At 32.9% G+C, this 19,458-nt stretch overlaps 3 protein-coding genes across 5 annotated transcripts; 1 reads left to right on the top strand and 2 right to left on the bottom strand.

Annotated features, from left to right (window-relative positions):
* Positions 1 to 350: 350 nt before the first annotated feature.
* LOC137811122 (uncharacterized) lies at positions 351 to 1,433 on the top strand. The gene has a single exon (XM_068612722.1). The coding sequence runs from the start codon at positions 465 to 467 to the stop codon at positions 1,164 to 1,166; it is 702 nt and encodes a 233-aa protein (XP_068468823.1). The 5' UTR covers positions 351 to 464; the 3' UTR covers positions 1,167 to 1,433.
* A 751-nt stretch (positions 1,434 to 2,184) lies between these two features.
* LOC137811121 (SH3 domain-containing protein 1-like) lies at positions 2,185 to 7,117 on the bottom strand. 3 transcript variants are annotated; one of them, XM_068612719.1, is made up of 11 exons: positions 6,876 to 7,117; positions 6,682 to 6,770; positions 6,226 to 6,339; positions 6,065 to 6,134; positions 5,835 to 5,983; positions 5,266 to 5,367; positions 4,987 to 5,187; positions 4,276 to 4,338; positions 3,969 to 4,112; positions 3,369 to 3,443; positions 2,185 to 2,709 (listed from the first exon to the last, which is right to left on the bottom strand). In XM_068612719.1, exons 2-11 carry the CDS (start codon positions 6,739 to 6,741, stop codon positions 2,599 to 2,601), a joined length of 1,089 nt encoding a protein of 362 aa, XP_068468820.1. In that variant the 5' UTR covers positions 6,742 to 6,770; positions 6,876 to 7,117; the 3' UTR covers positions 2,185 to 2,598. The 3 variants fall into 3 exon arrangements, with proteins under 3 accessions (XP_068468820.1, XP_068468821.1, XP_068468822.1); XM_068612720.1 differs by having other exon boundaries at positions 6,682 to 6,773; positions 6,876 to 7,091; XM_068612721.1 differs by having other exon boundaries at positions 6,682 to 6,749; positions 6,876 to 7,044.
* Positions 7,118 to 8,926: 1,809 nt separating this feature from the next.
* Positions 8,927 to 18,428, bottom strand: LOC137811120 (LRR receptor-like serine/threonine-protein kinase FEI 1). Its single transcript, XM_068612718.1, has 14 exons — positions 18,061 to 18,428; positions 17,245 to 17,460; positions 16,661 to 16,796; positions 15,977 to 16,048; positions 15,807 to 15,878; positions 15,298 to 15,369; positions 14,972 to 15,043; positions 14,793 to 14,864; positions 13,799 to 13,893; positions 12,894 to 13,061; positions 12,455 to 12,787; positions 10,972 to 11,217; positions 10,203 to 10,336; positions 8,927 to 9,614 (listed from the first exon to the last, which is right to left on the bottom strand). The coding sequence occupies exons 2-14, from the start codon at positions 17,339 to 17,341 to the stop codon at positions 9,396 to 9,398; spliced, it is 1,788 nt and encodes a 595-aa protein (XP_068468819.1). The 5' UTR covers positions 17,342 to 17,460; positions 18,061 to 18,428; the 3' UTR covers positions 8,927 to 9,395.
* Positions 18,429 to 19,458: the final 1,030 nt, after the last annotated feature.

Below are 19,458 nucleotides of genomic sequence, written 5' to 3' on the forward strand. Positions count from 1 at the left end.
AAATGGAACAAATTTTTTGAGTGAAGTAGTAAAACTGTACAATAATTTCATTAAATATACAAATGTAAGTTTTGTTAATCAAATAATAAATCATCAATTTAACCACATTAATTCTTAAATTTAATTACTCATTATAACTGTACTTTTTAAAAGTTTAATTAGCACAAATAATAGAGTTACTCTTTTGTTGAAGATAAAAGTTATGTACAAAAATCTGCCACGTGTCCGTATCTATGAGCATTATGTGAAGTAGTGGGTCCCTAAGAATGCACACGTGGACCCCACACTCCGAAACGGCCCAATTAGCCGTTGGCTCGTTGTGCAACAGAAACCCCCCCACGCTCTTGTTGCTGTCCCTCTTCTTCCTCATTTTCTTTTCCTTTTCACACACACACACTTTCACAACAAAACTCACTCACCTTAAACAACACAAACAAACCACACTCCATTCCAACAAAACAACAATGGTGGGTTTCTACGACTTCTCCGACACCGACAATGAGTCCGCCATAGAAGAAATCATCTCACAGGCTCAAGACGCATGCGTTTTGGACCAACTCTCCGCCATCAACTGCTCCGGAATCACCAACTCCGTCCTCCCTTCCCACCTCGAAACCCGTTTCCGCAACCTCAAGTCTTTCCCACAAACCAAAGCTCGCACCATTCCCACCCCCACTTCAAGAAACGACGCAAGTTTCAATTTTTCGCCCTCCAAACAAGACCCGGATTCTGGGTACACTTCTTCGCATGACAAAAAGGGAGTGGGAGAAAAACCAAAAGATGGGTCAGTTTCTTCGCCCCCGTTTACCCCTTCCTCTGAGGAAAGTTCCATGTCTTCCATTTTCAAACCGGTGGAAAAGGAAGGACCCAAACAGGACTCTCCTCTGAGGCCTTCGAGGTCTCCTTCTCCTTCGCCTCCTCGGAGGTGGGGTTGTTTGTGGTGCTCTCCCAAGAAGGAGCAGAAGAAGAAAAGTAAGGAGAATTGGGGTGACGAGTTTTTGTCTTCATTGGGAAGCTTCTCGATGAAGGAGCAGCAGAAGATACTGAAGAAGGCAATGAAGGAAGAAGAGAAGGTTAGCCGCGAGGCTGAGAAGATCGTCCAGTGGGCCAAGCAAGCATCTGCAAGAATGACAGCTTCCGACATTGATGATGAACTCAGTGATTGAAGCACTGAATGTTGGGTCTCTATATCACTTTACTCTTCTGACGTTCAGAGAGAAAGAAAAGAAAAATTGAATTTGTTGTCTTGATTTGTTGGGGACAGTGGGACACTGTCAATTTCATTTTTCGTATTGTCCCAATATTGCGTTTGTTTTACTTTGCATCTATACAAATATTTTACATAGTTTGGGAATTGCCTCATTTGGCTGTATTGAGTTTATACAACTGATAATAGAAATACTTTTTTCCAATTTTATTTCGATTTGATTATCTCCATTGTGTTTTTTGTGTATTATAGATGTTAAATACTCTATTCGTGGGCTTACAATAGTTTGCAAAATCGTAATTGGTCGCGGATTGTTTGTTCCAATTTGATGTTTGTTTTGGACTTCAATCTGATGTGTCAAGGTTATATGATTAATCATAAGCATAATTTAGTTTTCTTAGTCGCTATGAACTTTAAATATACATTGCACTAATTTTCAATCAGTTTGTGTGGGTTTGACTTCAATTATGCACAATTGTTTTTAATACTGTCATTAAAATATACATTAAAAATATTTGTCACGATAGAAATACAAGTATAATATTATGCTCCTTTCATGACACTATTTTACTTATTTCATATTCGATTTCATCTTTGTGCATGCGACTGCAAGTCATGTCTCTAGTGTCATATGCCATATTTCGAAGGTGCTGTTAATAAGGTAATTATCTAAGCATTCTTGATTGTTTAACTTGGGATTTCCTCTTGAAAGTTAAATTGATGAAAAAGGAAACCATTAATGGATGTGTCAGACTTTCTGCTCTCTCTTTTTCTGTGCAAATGGACCTGTTTGGCTAGAAGGCTTTTGGAATATGAAGACTTAGGAATTATGGAATGTAATTGGAATGTGTGTTCAAATCAATTTCAAGTTTATTTGAATCTATGATTCTAGTCTTGTTTAAACCTTCATTTAGTTTTCAGATAATCCATTAACACCATTTAAATTTCTGGGTCCCTGTAACATAGGCCATAGTTGATTTCTGAAACTAAAAAATAAACTACTTTTTCCATATAGATAAATCGGAAGATTTCTTAATACAGTGATTCTAGCCATGTCTTACATTAGAATTACAAACAATCCTATAGAATATGGACAGCATAAAAGTAACATTTAGCCACCTCACTAAGCTTTTCATCTCCAAAACTAAGTTCCTTAGAATGACACAAGGGTCTAAGAAAATGCATATAATATATGAATCTACATATTCAAACTGCTATTTCCTATTACAATTATGCTCACATCACATGTACAACATACTACACAGATGACAGAACCACCCAAAAATAATAGCAAGCATATGCTATGGCTTTTCAAATGCAGCTATTCCGTGAGTATAATATACAATTTTCACCTCACCTATTCAAAAGACCAATGTTGGTATTGAGTGACGCTATTCCGTTACCTTGCTCACAGGTATCAAGTCTTGTCTCTGTACATAAGCAGTGGGAAACCATCCAGCATTGCCTTTGCATTCTCCTTCAGACCATCCATTAGGACCAACCTGGAAATGTAGCAATCCAAAGGACAATACAAATGCAGCTCAAATCAGTCAGTCTGATACTGGCAATATAGATTATAACTTAATGTCTGAAAAAATAAAATCAAAACATGTTCTGTAAATACTGAATCAATTGTGGCACTAGAAGGTCTCAGTTAAACTTGGAGTCTAACTCCATCAAACCAACTAGTAAAGTAAGAACTGCCCAAGCTTTTTAGCTACATTAGTTATATTTCTAATCGATGTGAAATCTCCAGAAAAAAAAAGTGAGAAAAAGCACACCATACACTTCAGCACAATAATATATTAAGGAGTAAAAGTGATGCATATATTTGCACGCTGCCAACATACAGTGGTGAAATGTTTCAATACTTAAAGTAATCTATTTCTTAAGTAACAGATAATGGGAATTAGAGCAGTTGAAGAAGGTATGAAAATCAAATAAATAAATTAACTTCAAAAGATTATTCCTTTTTTGGTCATTTAATTTGAATTATATCTCTACTTTGCCCATCTGCTTCTGCATCACAAGTCCAACCAATGGCCAAAAAGGTCCATCTTAGCTCTTTATACAAGCTAAAAATTAACCTTAGAAAGAATCTGTTTATCTGGAGTACAAGTGAAGTGGACCACAAATAGCTGAACAGTTCTTAAAGAAATACCTGACGAACTACAACAAAATCATCAATTGAAAGGCTTAACTCCCCCTCAGCTTGAGCATCAAATGGATGTACGACCTACAGGACAGATAATGAGGAACATGAATCAGTCTAGAAGATTAACGTAGATTGCATAGGCACTGAATCCTAACAAATTTTGGATCATATCATAGGCGAGACATAAACTTTTATTTTGCTTGTCCTAGGCCTCAGGTAATCTTCATAGGAGCCAATTATGCTAGAATCGGGTAAGATAAGAACACTACTATTAGCGGAAAAGCTCTACCCAAGTACTTTGCACAAAGATTTGCTAATGTTTTGTGTATGAACGTGAATAAAGAAGCCAAATACTTTATGCCTTAAAATGATTGCATAAATATAATATACCAAATATCCATAAATTAAAATATGCTGATACAGGAAAAATCAGTATTAGCCAGTAATAGTAATAAGAAGATCTGCACGAGATATTGGTAGCATTAAAAGCAAAAATAAATATCTGTATGGGCTTTCATCTTGAGCAACAGTAAACTGAAAGAATATAGTTGTACATTATAAGAATTTGTAGAGACAGATTTATTCATCTGTTCACACATGACTTACCTTTGCAAAAAAGTATGTGCCTGTTTGACTGTTTTGTTTATAATCAATGCCATTTGAAGCAGCATTCTCATCTGCAGGTTGATTATGTCCATCTCTTGGCAGTGGAAATGATGTAGCCTCTTTTGGTTGTCTCTCCTCAATTATCTAACTCCATACAACATACAATATAAGATACATGTTATTAATTTGATCGGCATCCCTAAATAATGGTTAGAATTTACTCCAGAATTTAACATGTAGAATGGACACAGGAACTAGTATTTATTTTTCTGATTTGAAGGAAGAGTAAGGCTATATGATGACTGACCTCAGCATATACTTTCTCTAGAACAATAAGAACATGCTGATGATAGGCTCTCTCAGCATCCACCTGCCAAAAGGGAGAACAGATTAAAAAAGAAAGAAAAGGTTTGGCGGAGGAAGATTTCCTCAAGGCTCAATACAATACAAAACTTAACTATACTCAGTTAAGCAAACATCAGTTAGTTACTATAATGAATTTAGGTTCTCGTTAGGGTTTTGATCACCATCATGCCAAGAAATCTACTTAGCTCTTAATTCCATTTACTTCAAATAACCAACCAAACCATAAGTATATTGTAAAGATATTTTCTTTTCTTTTTTTAATTTTCATATAGGAAGCAACTTGGTCAATGGCACAGTACAAAAGAGTACAAGACTCCCACCTAGTGCAATCTGTGGTGGGTAATAGATGTACAGTCTTAACCCCACAACCACAAGTAGAGAGACAGTGCCAGGATTTAAACCCATGACCTCTAGGTCACAAGGGTTGCACTAAGGCTCACCCTCTCATCAATGGCAACAACTTTTGTAAATGTAACGGCATCTCTTGTATGAACAACAAATATTGATGTTAGTATCAATTAGATTGATTCTATATTTATGTTATTATATATAATAATAATGTAATGTAATACTAAGCTTTGCCACCAGTCAGACACATTAAAGTCTCAGTCACATTGTCAAGAGAGTACTGCCACAAGGAATTTAGCAATACCATTGTACGAAGGCTCTGAAGAGTCATCTGTTGCTGTTGTTCTTCAACAGACAACATAGCAGCAGTAGCTTCTTTACCAAGTGCCGCCAAGGCAGATTTAAGTTCTTTCAACCTTGTTTCTGCATTTTGAAGCCTCACAGAACTCTCTGCAGAAATAGAAGAATTCCTCAACTTCGATCGACGCCTCAAAACTTCAGCAGCCTGATGAGAAGATATCTATGATAAATATCATGCATAGCATACCACCATATGCATGCCATTGTAGCAGTAAATTATTACCTGAGCTTCTACTTCTTGATGAAGTTTATCATACCGGTGAGTGAGATGGCGTGCATCCTCCAAAGGAGCTCCTGTTATCTGTGCCCGCAGTGGCTCAGAGATCTATACAAAACCTGAAGCAGAGTTAGAAGCAAGAAAATTTGGGGATGGGACATGATTGCTAGTCACCATGTTTATTTTTCATTTTTGGATAGGGTAGAATACTTAAAAAATTGTTCCTAAGACCTAGGCTTCCCTTAAAAAAACAGAAAGTAAACAGTCTTCTTAGGTTGACTTGGTGAATAGGTCGGACAAACTAGGGCTTCTTATTTCCTATCAGACAAAAATAAACTAATATCCTAATATGAATATGGAGAAGTTGAATTCCAGAACCCATGTGCAATGTATTAATCTTGGTAAAAAAATCAATGCAGCAAGGCAACCACCAGTAAATCAGGTAGTTATAATGTTACACTAAAGAATATTAATTCAAAAATAATATACCATATGGTCCACTGAAAGGCTATTTCACAAAATGACATCTTCAACACTATACTTGAGAGTACAAAAGAAATACCCCAAAAGATTACCTGATCACCTAAAATCCCGAGCAAAGTCTCCCTCTCATTTTCCATCATATCATAAGAGTTACCAAATTGAAGAGAAGCCCTTGCAAGGGGGAAACTACTACCAAGATTCTCAGTTCCATACCTACAGCAATCCCTAGCCAACTTCCTCGCTGAATTACAGAGAACAAAATATTAACTGAGGCATAAACCAAAGTAACACAGAGGTGCAAAAGGCCAAAAGCAAAAGTTACCTATCGCCATCTGCTTGGAGCTAACAGAGATGAACCCTTCAATAGCACGAACAATATGCCGCTGAAAATGCTGTGAAAAGACAACGGTTAAAAACATATAAAAGAAAAAAAGTTTCCTGAACCCATTAAAGAAGATACATGGAGTGAAAATATAAAAGCACCTTAGCTGTCTTTGTAGAAGTGTATAACTTTTGAAGCTGCTGGTGACATTCAATTTCAGATTCGTCAGTCATGAGCGGTTCATTGCTAATTTGGCCCAACTGTCTAAGTATGGCCTGCAAAAACAACAATATCATGATAGAAGACCAAAGTCAAAACAAATAAAATCACTAGATTGACCCAAAAAAAAAAAAACAAACCCAAATACAACCAATAGAAACACAGAATCAATACTTTTTGTTTAAGGTTCCCACCCCCATCAGTTCAAATCAGACCAAAAGTAAAAATGAGCCTTTTCCTATAAAATCCCACTAATTCAAGGTGAAATTAAAAAAAATGATATTATGATCCCATGCTACAGAAGCACTTATAACCTAAAGAGTAAATAGTTACTCAATTGGGAAGCACCCCACAAAAAAATTTCAGTTTCATCTAAAAAGAAGAGTAGGAATGATGACCTGTTGTTGCCTGGCAACTTGCTCCCTTAATTTGCTTGCTTGCTTCCTTATAGCATCCATTCTTCACCCTTTATTTACAATAAAAACAGCTACTTTGTTGCAGTCCAAACAGAAAATCATTACAAAAAATATAGTCTTGTGTTGGGTTTTCAATTTATTCATGAAAGGGTGGAAAGAAGAGGATTCATAATTACCTGTAAAACTACCTTGCTGGCTGGGTCTTTCTAGAGATATAGAGAGAGAGTAAAAAAGAGAAAGGTTCCCACTTTGGAATAGTTATGAGAAGAGAACAGAAGAAAACAGAGAAATTATGATAATAATTGAATGAATGAGTTATGAAAATGAAAGTGAAAACTGAATCATGTTGTGAGAGAGAATCTTGGGGGAAAAAGCGTTCTTTTTAGACTTTCACAGCACCGCACACGGACACGCGCTTGACTTTTCTACAAAAAAAAACTCGTTAAAAATGTTTCTTGTTTCTTTTTTTTAATTACAGAAATGGAACATAAAAACAAATAAGACATGTTTTTATTTATTACTAAATTTTAAAATATTTTTCACATTTAGTAAAATGTCGATATATAAAGACCTTTTCTCTGTACTATACGCACAAAATTAAATGATTGGACATTAAAATTAGTTTCTTTATATTATATATATAATAAAAATATGTTTTTTATTTATAACTGAAAAAACACTAGTTAACTCCCGTTTTTCTTCACTTTCACTTTATAACTTCATTTAATAATAAAATATTATATTTAACTAATAATAATAAATATAAACAAAATTTTAAAATAAAATAATAATATATTTAGTTTTCAAATGAAAGTGGAAAAAATATTAATGTATAAGTATCATTTCTATTTATAGACATTTTATTTCTATTTTCTTTTTATGATTTTTCCATTATTATTTTTTTTATTCTCTCTTTTATATTCTTTTATTAATTTAGACAGTTCTTCTTCTTCTTCATTTTTCTAACAATGTTTTTATTTTTAAGATATTCAATGTATCAATTTAAGTTTAAAAGGTTGTCTTCTTCAGTTTTGGAAAATGACTAACCTTTGAGTTATTATCTTTGTTTTATTTTCTGTTATATATTTTTCTAATAATGATTTTATTTACACACTGTTTTTTTTTTCTTTAGCTCTATAATAACATTTGCAGAGAAAAAAATAATATAAAGTTGACTTATACCTAACAAAAAGAAAGATTTTAGTATAATGTACTATCTAATGAGCTCTTACATGGTATTATCTAAAAAGTATTATCTTTTTATTTGCCATTATCTAATAATTATGTTTGGTAAAAGATTTCATTTTTCTCAAAATAAGGAACAAAATAATCTTTTGAAAAAGGAAGAAAAAACAATTCTAACTTTCAATTTTCAGTGTAATTACACTATTTCATTAATTTTATGAAGATAATGAATAATTTCAAATATGAAATAAATAATTTTATTTTTTTATTTGTTCACTAATTAGTTAAAACTAACTCATATATGTACTGTGATTCAACTTTTACTCTACTTCAGTTCAAATTTATTTCCTTTCACTTTTGTCATGTTTAATTTAATACTATGTTCAAAAATGAAATGAACAAAACGCTTATAAAAGTTTATATAGCGTTATATAGATAACATCGAACGAACAATAATTTGGCATATTCTTGAAAATTACCGTAAAAATTAATGGATCTTTAGTATAATTTCATTAAGAAATAGTTTTGCATATATTCTTTCACAGCGAAATTAAGATTAGCTTAAATAGCTTTACTGTAAATAAATAATTTGATCCTTTTGAACGTGTCTAGTGTAAATTTATTGCTTAAAAATTTTTTAAAAAAAAATCCATTGAAGTTCGTAGATGTATAAAAAAAAGTATAATAATTACTTCGTATTATTAAGTTTTACAAAATTATTTTATTGTTAAAATATAATTTTAAAAACTAATTTAACAAAAAATAAAAATGTATACTATTTTGTTATTAAACTATTATATTTAGGAATCATTTTGTATCTTTTACATATTCAGATACTAAGATTTGTTATTATTTCTATAAATTAACAATGTACCCCAGGTTTAAGAATCAATTGAGTATTTACCCTTTGTTTTAATTAATAGAAAGTGAAATTTGGACCAAAGCAGTAAGTATAAGAGTAGACGACATTGATAAAGACAAACAGAAGTGGATAAAAAAATGTAAAACACTAGAGCAGCCTGAAAGGTGAGAAGCACACTAGTTAGATGAATTCTTTTATGGGACATATATTACAAAAATAAATTAACAAAAATCACTTGCAAGGGTAGGCGATCTGAACTTGTACACATTCATATACACTTAAATTGGAGTGAACAAATAGTAACAAAGATTACAATGCTAGCATAGCAAATAGAAAGGAAAAAGAAAAACACAAGGGGGTAAGACTGGAACGGCAACCGATCGATTAACACAAGCAACTCCATTCACAAAGACTTAGAAACGTTTGAACATGTCCAATGATGACATGTGACAGGGAACCACAACTTCTATCATGAAGTGGTGTAATGAAGAACCTCTTTCTTTAAATTCCAGTTAAGAATGAATGCAACTGAGACGAATAGTAACACTGCAGACTCCGAGCCTCTTTCATAGCTTCTGACTTTCAAGTAATTTGCAGTGACATGGATGCAAACACAACAACGTACTTTTAGTTTGTCTTTGCAAGCTTTCTAATCGGAGTTGGAGTCATAGAAGTCACTAGGGCATGGAGTTACGACCTCTGATTCAAACAGCTGCACCACTCGGTGCATAGTGGGTCGATCTTCTGGACTTGAGGAGACACACTGAATAGCCACAGAGAGCAAGGCATCAAGGCTCTCCACTTGCACCCCGTCACATAGTGGGTCAACAATTTCCCTCCGCCTGTTCTCTGTAATTAGAAAATTCAACTGCAAAGAAGCAAATGTGTTCAATTGGAGTGGTGATCCATTACATTGGAGTAGCAACTAAAGACATGATTAGCTTGCTTAATAATCACGTAACAACTACGCAGCTAGTGTATGTACCAAAATAGATATAGAATTTGGCTCCTCTAAAGTGCACTGCACTTTAAAGGGTATTGTTCTGATAACCATTGATTTGAAAACCATGCGTTGATATTGTGGTAAATTTTATGCATGTGCCGAAAAATTATGAAATTGTTAAAACCCTCAATTATTGATTTTCCAGTGAATTATTATCACTCCACACTTAACTTTCTAAGAGAGTGGGATCCCGTTTAAGAGAGCCAAACCCAACAAGATGATAATAAATTTCAATTATTAACCATGTAACATTCACTCAACCCACTCTATGTTGATTATATTGGCAGCCACAGGGAAGCCCATTGTACAACAGAAGGTGGTATACTCTCAAAGTTAAGAAAAGATGCCTTAATGGGTATATGAAAAAAATTAAAGTATTTAGTTACTCAGAAAACAAAAAACTAGAGTGATCAAAACTTGTACTAAAATCCAATATTTAGGTGAATGACATACCCAACCAACAATATTGAGACCCTTTTCAATGAATGCTGCATCTGTTGGCCGCTTTCCACTCAGCACTTCAAGTGTCAACACACCAAAACTATACACATCAGACTTCTCAGTTGCTCTGCCACTTTGCATATACTCTGGCATGAAATAACATATGCTTGGTTAGACAACCATGGAGTTAAAAGGAGTGAGAAACGAAAGAAAAATTGAAAATAACTTCTCCATAGATAAAAATGAGCTTATGCAAAACTAATTTCTAGAAGTTTTCTAGTGTAATTTTTCTAAATTTTTACTTTTAACTTGCACTATTAGCTTATAGAGCAGATCATGTTATTTTTTTATTTTTTTTCCCTACAAGTGCTTATGGAGCTTCTGTGGATTCAACCCTATGCACTACTTTATTCAAATTATATTCTAAATAGAGTAGGAACAAAATTAATTTGTTTGACCCTCATACTCACTCTAATGCCAGAAAGATTCTAACACTGTTGCATTTACTCATAAAAACCATTATGTAGAGTTTCGCATGCATGCACTACAGAAAAATATTTCATGTGAATTATTATGTCAGATGAACTGGTAACCTATCTTCATACAAATGGTATACATGACAAAAGAGATAACATAGTAAACGTCCATGCAGTCTAAGACCACCCAGTGACTAGTTATACACATACCCTCAACAATTACAACAAAAACTTCACCAATAGTTTGAATGCTAAATACCATCAACCATGCCCCCAGTGATGATTAGAACTTCTAAATAGCTTACCTGGAGCAAGATAACCAAATGTTCCGGCAACAATAGTGGTGATGTGAGATTCTTCATCCTCCAGCAGTTTGGCAAGTCCAAAATCAGATACTCGAGCATCCAAGTTTCCATCAAGCAAAATGTTACTAGATTTTATGTCTCGGTGTATAATCCTAGGGGAACAATCATGGTGCAAGTAAGCAAGCCCTTTTGCAGCTCCCATGATTATATTCAAGCGTGAATCCCAGTCTAGTTGCTCAGCCCTTTCTGTGTGATGCATCAGAAACATCATTATCCAACCAAAATGATTTATTTAGTCAAAGATACAATAAAGTGAAAATGTAAATTCAAAATGAAAAATCGTTTTCTTTAAAGATTATACTTGATATTGATACATAACATAACATCCACTTTAAACATATTAATATCTGTATGACGCCTTCAGCAATGAACAAAGCTTTAGGAATATATCCAATTGAACAAACTAAAAAAAGAATAGTGCATTGCATTGGCAACCAAGGAAAGCCACATTGAACAATATTTAATACCTTTAAGAAATACTCCTTTTAGACTCAAATATAAGTAAAAATACATAATTTCACACTAATTAAAGAAATTAGTTTCATATGATTTTCTTGATATCTTATCTTATAATAAAATAACTACATGTTCTAAACTACCCTTAATCAAATTTATTTTGAAGATGATGCTCACATTTGAATAATGACATTAAGTAGGGTTGAACTAGTTTAAAATTGCTTATATTTCAGTCCACCAAACCTTTTGCTTATATTTTTCAGTCCAAAGGGGTAATAATTACATAAAATGAAATTTCCTTTTTAGGACAGATCGTGCTTCCTGTAATTTAGCCCTTTTCCAGGAAACTAGTTATAAAGCATTTCCTATTTGGTACAAACATTACTATACAGAACATACCATTCACAAATAGTATTTTCAGATTATTGATGTCTACTATTATCTACTATTTAATATGATACTGTGCCCCTGGAACTAGAAGGATTGTCATCTAGGCTGAGCCACAATGCTTGCTGTACTAGCTTTCATGTTAAGTAAATTTGTACCAACTAGTGCAGCATAAATGAAAAGGCCTTATTTAACAACCAAAGCATGATATCCCAAGCAAATATAAGCTATAATAACCAAATATTGATTCATGAATCATGAAAATGTTCCATATAAAATAATTATCAGTTGAGTAGGTATTTCATATCCAAAAAGCATTGAAGATTCGTATGAGCTGCTTTGGTGAAATAGTGGTTGCTGTATTTGGTAATAATGAATGCTCACTCATAACAAATTACATGGACATTTATGTTTTTACCTATTTTCAGAGAGTTACTATGGGTTCTTAAGAGATCAGTTGGTTTATAAGGGAACTAAATGATAACTACCACATGAACCATTTGCTCTGTCATTACCACATGCCCACCTTAAAGTACCATACTTCTACCCAAAAATACAGATATCCAAACAGAGGTCTTACCATGAAGAGCTTCATCAAGACTACCACCTGGTAGGTAATCATATATTAACAACTTCGATGTTGGTGAATTACAATATCCTCGTAAGTTCACTAGATAACGATGCTTGATGCTACCAAGAATTTCAAGCTCCCTCTCAAAAAAACGATCAAACCCCTCATTCAATTTTACGATCCTTTTTAAAGCGAAGACATTCCCATCATCCATTGCAAGCTTGTAAACAGTTCCAAATCCCCCAATTCCTATTATGTGTTCTTCATTCAAAGTCTCTAATTTCTTAATGATGTCTTTGGAAGAATACGGAAGGTCTCCATGAAACATCACAATTGATGCACCTACAAGACATTTGGACATTATAATTTTAACGGATTTTTCAAAAGCATATAAAGTCAAAAAAAATATAACCAAGATGTCCAAGCTACAGAGAGATAAGGAGTAAACCTGCACCAACATCCATTGCCAGGCTTATTCTGTCATTTTTACCAAACTTCTTGTAAAGAAAACAACCCCAGAAGCACATAAGTGCTACCAAAAGTAGAGCTCCCACAGTTGCTGATGCACTGATGAGCAGCCGACCAGAATATTTCTTCTTTCCCATTTGATTTTGATCTATAAGTGTAAAATAATAAAAATCAAAATGGTATTTTTGACAATGTGATTAAATTGTCTGTACTATACACAAAAGAGTCAAAACCATTGTTGTGCAGACAAAATTGAGTTGGTAAATACATTCTGGGCTGTGACAACATATAAAAAATGAAACATAATAGGACCTGAGAATTATGGAGCGCCTAAGTCCCGCATCAAATAGTATAGGCTACTCAGTGAACTACTTAAACGCTTTGTTGTCTCCCTTACCAGCTAGCTTTCATATTTTACTTAATAGGTGTCATATGAGTATCCCCTAGTATGCAATTATTTTGAGCATGTTTTGATTAAAGTTCGTAAACTTAAATTTGAATAAAACTCAATTTGCAAACTGAGCTTGCAAAAGCAGCCTCAATATTGAAACCAGGTTTCAAGCCAAATAGGTATGCAATCAAATCATATCTCTAACACTACCATTCCCATTTCTTTTGTTATCCCTTTAAAGCTGGCCATTTGCCACCATAGAATATAGTTGGTCATATAAACAGTACAATAAAACCTTCCTTTGAGCTTGGTAGGCTTTGGAGTCACAAATAAATAACCCCCTGATGCCTTTCTATATTTTAACCACCCAGCTTGTGTCTACTTGAAAAAAATCATATTAAAAACACAATGCATCATTAAACGAAAGAAGGAACACTTGAGATGAGATCAAATAAAAGATAAATACTAGATTAAAAAAACACACACAGATTTACCTGAGGAAGTAGATTGAGAATTGTTCCCCGGTGAACCATCATCTTTACATGTAGAATTTATTCTCACTCCGCACAGACCACGATTGCCAACAAAGCTGCAAGAAGGCATAATATTCTTGTCTCAATATTGTAAAATGGATTTAATTCCTTTGAAATTGACTGTTATATTAGGAGAGTTTAGTATCCTTGATAACAAAAGACAAAGTAAACATTAAAAACATAATTATTGAAAATATTAATGTCAAGACTTAATATATCTGCTAAAATACCAACTGGCATAACAATATAAAAATAAGATTATCATAAAACTAGACAAAGTTAATACAGTCATAAATAATACAAATTTATGCCTACAGACACCTGTGTACATGGTTAACAAGTAACAGTTAGTCATCAGATTGTTGAAACACAGGTGGATTTCAAATATCAAATGCCACGATTGCAATAAAAGGTCATAGTATAATTCCAGCTATTTCATGTTCCAAATCAAGAGAAATTATAATGAGCAATTTCTCAAAAATTTAAATGCGTAGCTACAAACTAGGAAGCAAACCAGGAAAATAAGATAAATTTAAATATTATAAATCCCAAAAATCATAATTTGAACACACAAAGAACTAATATTGTGGAGTAACTATTATAGTGGAGTTTAACTCTGTATTTTGCTAATGTGTAATCACTGTACCTTTACAGCTGTCAGCTAGTTTCTGTCAGTTGTGTGACAGCTGTCTATGTAACTAACTCTTAACAACAGTTAGTAAGTCTTTGTCTTTACTTATACAGCTATACATATATAGCTGCTATATAATCTTTGTGTCTTGATTAAATCATTTTTCTCAGAAAACAAAATATCTCTTTTAAATTCTCTCTGAAATCTGATAAGTATAAATAGATTAGTATTATTAATATATTTAATTAAAATTCAACTTTAATAAAAGAAAAACATCAGCACTTAGCTTACGGAACATCTATAAACAGGAAAGGCCATACTTACGAGCTTCCAGTAAAGTTGCCAAGGACACCATCAGAAGGTATAGGTCCGACCAGAAAATTGGTTGATACATTGCTTCAAAAAACATGACCACAATGGTAAATGATTCATTTTGGTGTAAAATAACAACTTAATAAAATGTTCATAGAGAATATCACAGCAGAAAAGAAAAGCCTACATACAAATTTTTTAGATTATACAACTTCCCAAGTGATGCGGGAATATTCCCACTGAGGGAATTGCTTGATATGTCCCTGTAAAATAGGAAGATATATTATGAATATGATGCCTGCATGACTGTAACACCAAAACTAAAGAATTTGAATATGTTTAAAAAAGGAAGAACTAGAAAATTCACTAAATAACTAAAAAAAGATAATCATCTTAAATATTGGATTTTTGTTTCCCTTTTTTCTTTCATATGAAAACAGAATGAATGCACAATACAATTCGCCCAAATAATTTAAATACAAACAACAAAGAGAAGCATGAACTGGAAGAAACTCACAAATTTATGAGCTGTGAAAGGTTTCCTATTTCACTTGGAATGATTCCACTAAGGTAATTACCCTGTAAAAATCTGCACAACCAAAATCAGTAGTTGTTACCAAGTTAGTAATAGAACAATTGGGTTTACCAAATTTAAACATCAACATAAAGAATAAGATCTAGTGGTTATATAACTTCTATCAGAGAAATTTGTTTAAGAAAAGGAAGTATGTGAATCAGACAATAACTGCAAATGTCATACTAGAAGTTAAAATGAAAAATACAATAACTCTTGCACAAATGATATATAGATTGCAAACATACACACAGACATATATATACATATATGTAACAAGCAATCTGAATAAGTATGTGTATCATTCTAAAGTTAACAAAAGATAGATGAGTTTGTAAATTTGCACTATTTTAACATCAACAACTAAGATAAACACGGAAAATTTTCCAAGGTAAATGGAAAAAAAAGAGGATGGAAAAGAACTAGGCAAATCAACCGAACGTAATACTTACATTCCCTCCAATGCAGTGCAATTTCCCAATTCTGATGGAATTGTCCCATAGAAGTTGTTGTTATGCAGAGCACTACAACAGATACATAATCATTAAATAACCAAATACAAAAAAGTGCCAAATAAGTTAAAAGAAAAGATATCCGCAATCAAAATTTTAAAAATACGTACAGAATCCTTAGATTCTCGAGCTTCCCAAGGTCAGGTGATATAGACCCACTTAACTTATGGTGAGATAGACTCCTAGAATATTACCAAGGAGAGCATAGTTAGATAAAGAATTTCATACAAAACTGCCAGCAAGTCTCTTGTAATGTATCGATGAAGTACTTTTTTCTAAACTTAAGAAGTTCTGGAACCAAAATATCACACAGATGCAATCTTTCAATGAAATTTACACATAAAAACAGTGCATTCTATCCTGATTTAATGAAACCCTACCCCAATGCAAAACCCATAAAAGAAAGTGGTGATTAACTCACTAGGAGTAAGAATTTAAGTCTAGCATTGAGCTATGACAAGATCATAAACTAAAGCAATAAGAAACTGAAAATAGCCTAATGGTTCACGAGAAACATCCAATCAGCAGCACTAGCTGTAAGAATTAGGCAATAGATTTGTGTACAAAATCTATAGTCTAAATCAGATTATAAATGTTCCGGATGTGGTAAAAGAATTCAATTAAGTCTGGTTTTCTGTATTTATAAACACAAAACCAACATAATACAGTCTATTTACCATTTAAAATAATAGATGTGACAAATTACACTGGTCAATCAAACACTTTCATCTCTAGTAAAATGTCTTAGAGTAAGTCTAGACAAGAAATATGTCATGATCATTATAAAAACTCACAGATGTGTTACTCTTTTGGTTTTCGGATCACATTTCACTCCTTTCCATTTACATGGGTCAGGATCCTCTGGCCTCCACTGTAATAATATACCATCAGAATTAACAACTGCGGTCCTAAAGCTGAGAAGCACCTCACCTACAGATGTGAGAGAATATAACATGATATCAAAATGATTATGCATCAGCCAAATGAAACTAGTTAAATTCTAATTTTAATCAAGTCCCATAAGAGAACAAATGCAGGCAAGAAGGTGGTAAAGATAAATAGTGGACTTTGTAAAAATTGGTTTTAGTCCAATGAAAATATTATGGAATCAAAGTGAAAAACAGCAATAGTTTTGATCAAACTGGGGGACATAATAGATATATTGGATTACGAAAATTACAAAGTTTTATCTCACTAGATGAAGTCGACTACATAGATCACACAACGTAATTTGGCGTGATTAAGAACCAAATATATGTATGGTTGTGTCCAGATTGTGATATGCATGATATAAATGTGATCATATTAGAAGCAGGATTAACCATAGCCTCAAAAGCAATAAGTTAAATACAAGTGTAAGAAATAAATATGATCATACCATCGGGAGTGATTGCGTTGCTCTTAATGATTACAACATGTATCAGCACAATAAAAAGAAGCCACGGCCATTGCCATTTCAAAAGACAAATGCCCATAGCAACACTGCTCAGTAAGAATATAGCTAATAGAAGTCATATGAGAAAAATGTATCGCTCCACCATGTAGTTATCTAGTTGGCACAAACATCAACAACGCAGACAAACGTAGACACCGCCTGCAACAGCAAAAATAAATAAAAAGTTAACCGTAATGAAACTACTACAGACAGGAATCATCATTGTTATTTATTACAAACTTATCAACGGAAATTACAGTGGATAAGAAAAAAAATATTTCGGCAGTTATGAACATCAATGGCTTACACTTAAAAACACTTCACAGCCAGTATACATATAACCACATAACCGAATGAATAAATAAACTAAAAAAATAAAAATACTAAATAAATTTCTGATATTTGAATTTTTTATGCATATGTACAAAAGCAGTTATAAACACTTGAAGCAAGGAAAATGCAACCTGAGTTCAAAAATTTTCAACTGAAACGCACTTGACTAGAGAGCAAAAAAACGGAAAGTAGCACCGAAAGCACACTAGGTAAACAGCTAGAAAAAGCTTCGCAGTTCGGTTACAGTACTTGAGTGAAGAGAAATTCAATTCAGCATTTCAAATCAAAAGCACTGAATGTGCAACCATCGAATCGAAGCTAATTAATACGCCACGAACAGCGATTGCGAATTTGTCGCGTTTTTCACTTCTCAGAAAATCGAGGTAACTGAAGATAGAAAGAGAGAAAGAGATTGCAGGCAATGACCTGGATTTCGATCTGAGATGCGCGAGAGTGAGAGAGAAATGCAGGTTGAGCTGTAAAGGAATAACAAACAAAAACGTTAAAATAAAACCCTCTCTCTCTCTCTTTCTCTTTCTCTTGGTTCGTTGTGTTGTTGTGAGCCTGAGATTTCTGTGATTCCAAAGGGCGAGTGCGAGTGAGCGAGTGGAAGGTGTGTGCGCGCGTGTGAGTGAGAGTGTGAATAGATGCTGTTTGGTATGCTATGTTATACTCGCTCGGGAATTAAAGGGGAACCAATAGGAGCAAGGCTGTTCCGCACGTGACAACATCGACATGCCGCACGTGCGACCGACGCCTTCACTCTAGAACCCCGTCACAGCTCATATAACAACAAAATGACGCCTGTAAGATTTTCAACACTTATCCCTTATTTTTCTCAGACATTAATTTTTAAACGTCTTCCTTTTCTATTAATTAATAAATCACGAAAGTAACTTAATATGTACAATATTATTCTCACTTTAATTTTTTAAAACTAAAAACATGCCTTTTAACAAAGGAAAAAACGATTATTGAGTATCCAAATATTATAAATTTCTTTGCTGTTTTATCCTGCAAAGAGATCATGTAAAAGAAAAAAGAAATTACATTATCTTTTTCCACAACAAGATAGTCTAATCTGGATAACATGTATTAATGTTAAAATCTAAGATAGATAAGAAGGATTAAGGTAATATTTAATATTTAATTAATATCAGTATATAATGGGTTTTCCCATATAATATGACACAATATTGCTATTTAATTAAGATTTAAAATAATTATTTATTACACAATTTAAAAGGGACAAATTTAAATGTATATCTATATCTATATAACTTTCTATATGTTATAAATAATGTAGAATGAAAATGAAGTATTAGTGTAGCATTTATGCTCTATTTGGCTTATATGAAACTAAAGAGAAATGTAAATGGTTAACATATAAATAAGGAAGGAAACAAAAATGCAATGAATCTCATGTAAAAATTTATTTCTTTCCTGTTCAAAAAGAAAATAAGGGAAAAAATTAATTTAAATTTAAAATATAAAACTATTCTTGAAATATAAAATACTGTTAATCTTTTAAATTGGTAAAATAATTTTTAAATTTATTACTATCTTGGCTAGTTTTTCCTTTAACAATTGAGAGTGTAATTACATTTCATTTTTTACGGGTGTTAATGTTATTTTACAATATTCATTTTCTTTTTCCTCTTATTCTTTTTACTTTTTCTCCTATCAAAACAACTAAAAAAATTATCTTTCTTTTACTTTATTTTATTTTACTTTCTTCCGCTTTTATTTTACGCCAAAAGCATAACATTTATTTTATTAATATAATATGTGTATAAATATATAATTGTGCAATTTTGGTAGTAT

Source organism: Phaseolus vulgaris, chromosome 2 (assembly GCF_000499845.2).
Source record: "Phaseolus vulgaris cultivar G19833 chromosome 2, P. vulgaris v2.0, whole genome shotgun sequence".
Classification (NCBI taxonomy): domain Eukaryota; kingdom Viridiplantae; phylum Streptophyta; class Magnoliopsida; order Fabales; family Fabaceae; genus Phaseolus; species Phaseolus vulgaris.

Excerpts from the sequence above, each read along its gene's own strand:
- LOC137811122 (XM_068612722.1), top strand. The coding sequence starts at position 465 with ATGGTGGGTTTCTACGACTTCTCCGACACCGACAATGAGTCCGCCATA.
- LOC137811121 (XM_068612719.1), bottom strand. The coding sequence starts at position 6,741 with ATGGATGCTATAAGGAAGCAAGCAAGCAAATTAAGGGAGCAAGTTGCC. Across the intron at positions 5,188-5,265 it reads ATCAAGAAGTAGAAGCTCAG|GCTGCTGAAGTTTTGAGGCG; the intron begins GTAATAATTTAC and ends TCTTCTCATCAG. Across the intron at positions 3,444-3,968 it reads GCACATACTTTTTTGCAAAG|GTCGTACATCCATTTGATGC; the intron begins GTAAGTCATGTG and ends TCTGTCCTGTAG.
- LOC137811120 (XM_068612718.1), bottom strand. The coding sequence starts at position 17,341 with ATGGGCATTTGTCTTTTGAAATGGCAATGGCCGTGGCTTCTTTTTATT. Across the intron at positions 15,044-15,297 it reads CTTTCACAGCTCATAAATTT|GGACATATCAAGCAATTCCC; the intron begins GTGAGTTTCTTC and ends CCTATTTTACAG. Across the intron at positions 13,894-14,792 it reads GGCAACTTTACTGGAAGCTC|CTTTGTTGGCAATCGTGGTC; the intron begins GTAAGTATGGCC and ends GCCTTCTTGCAG.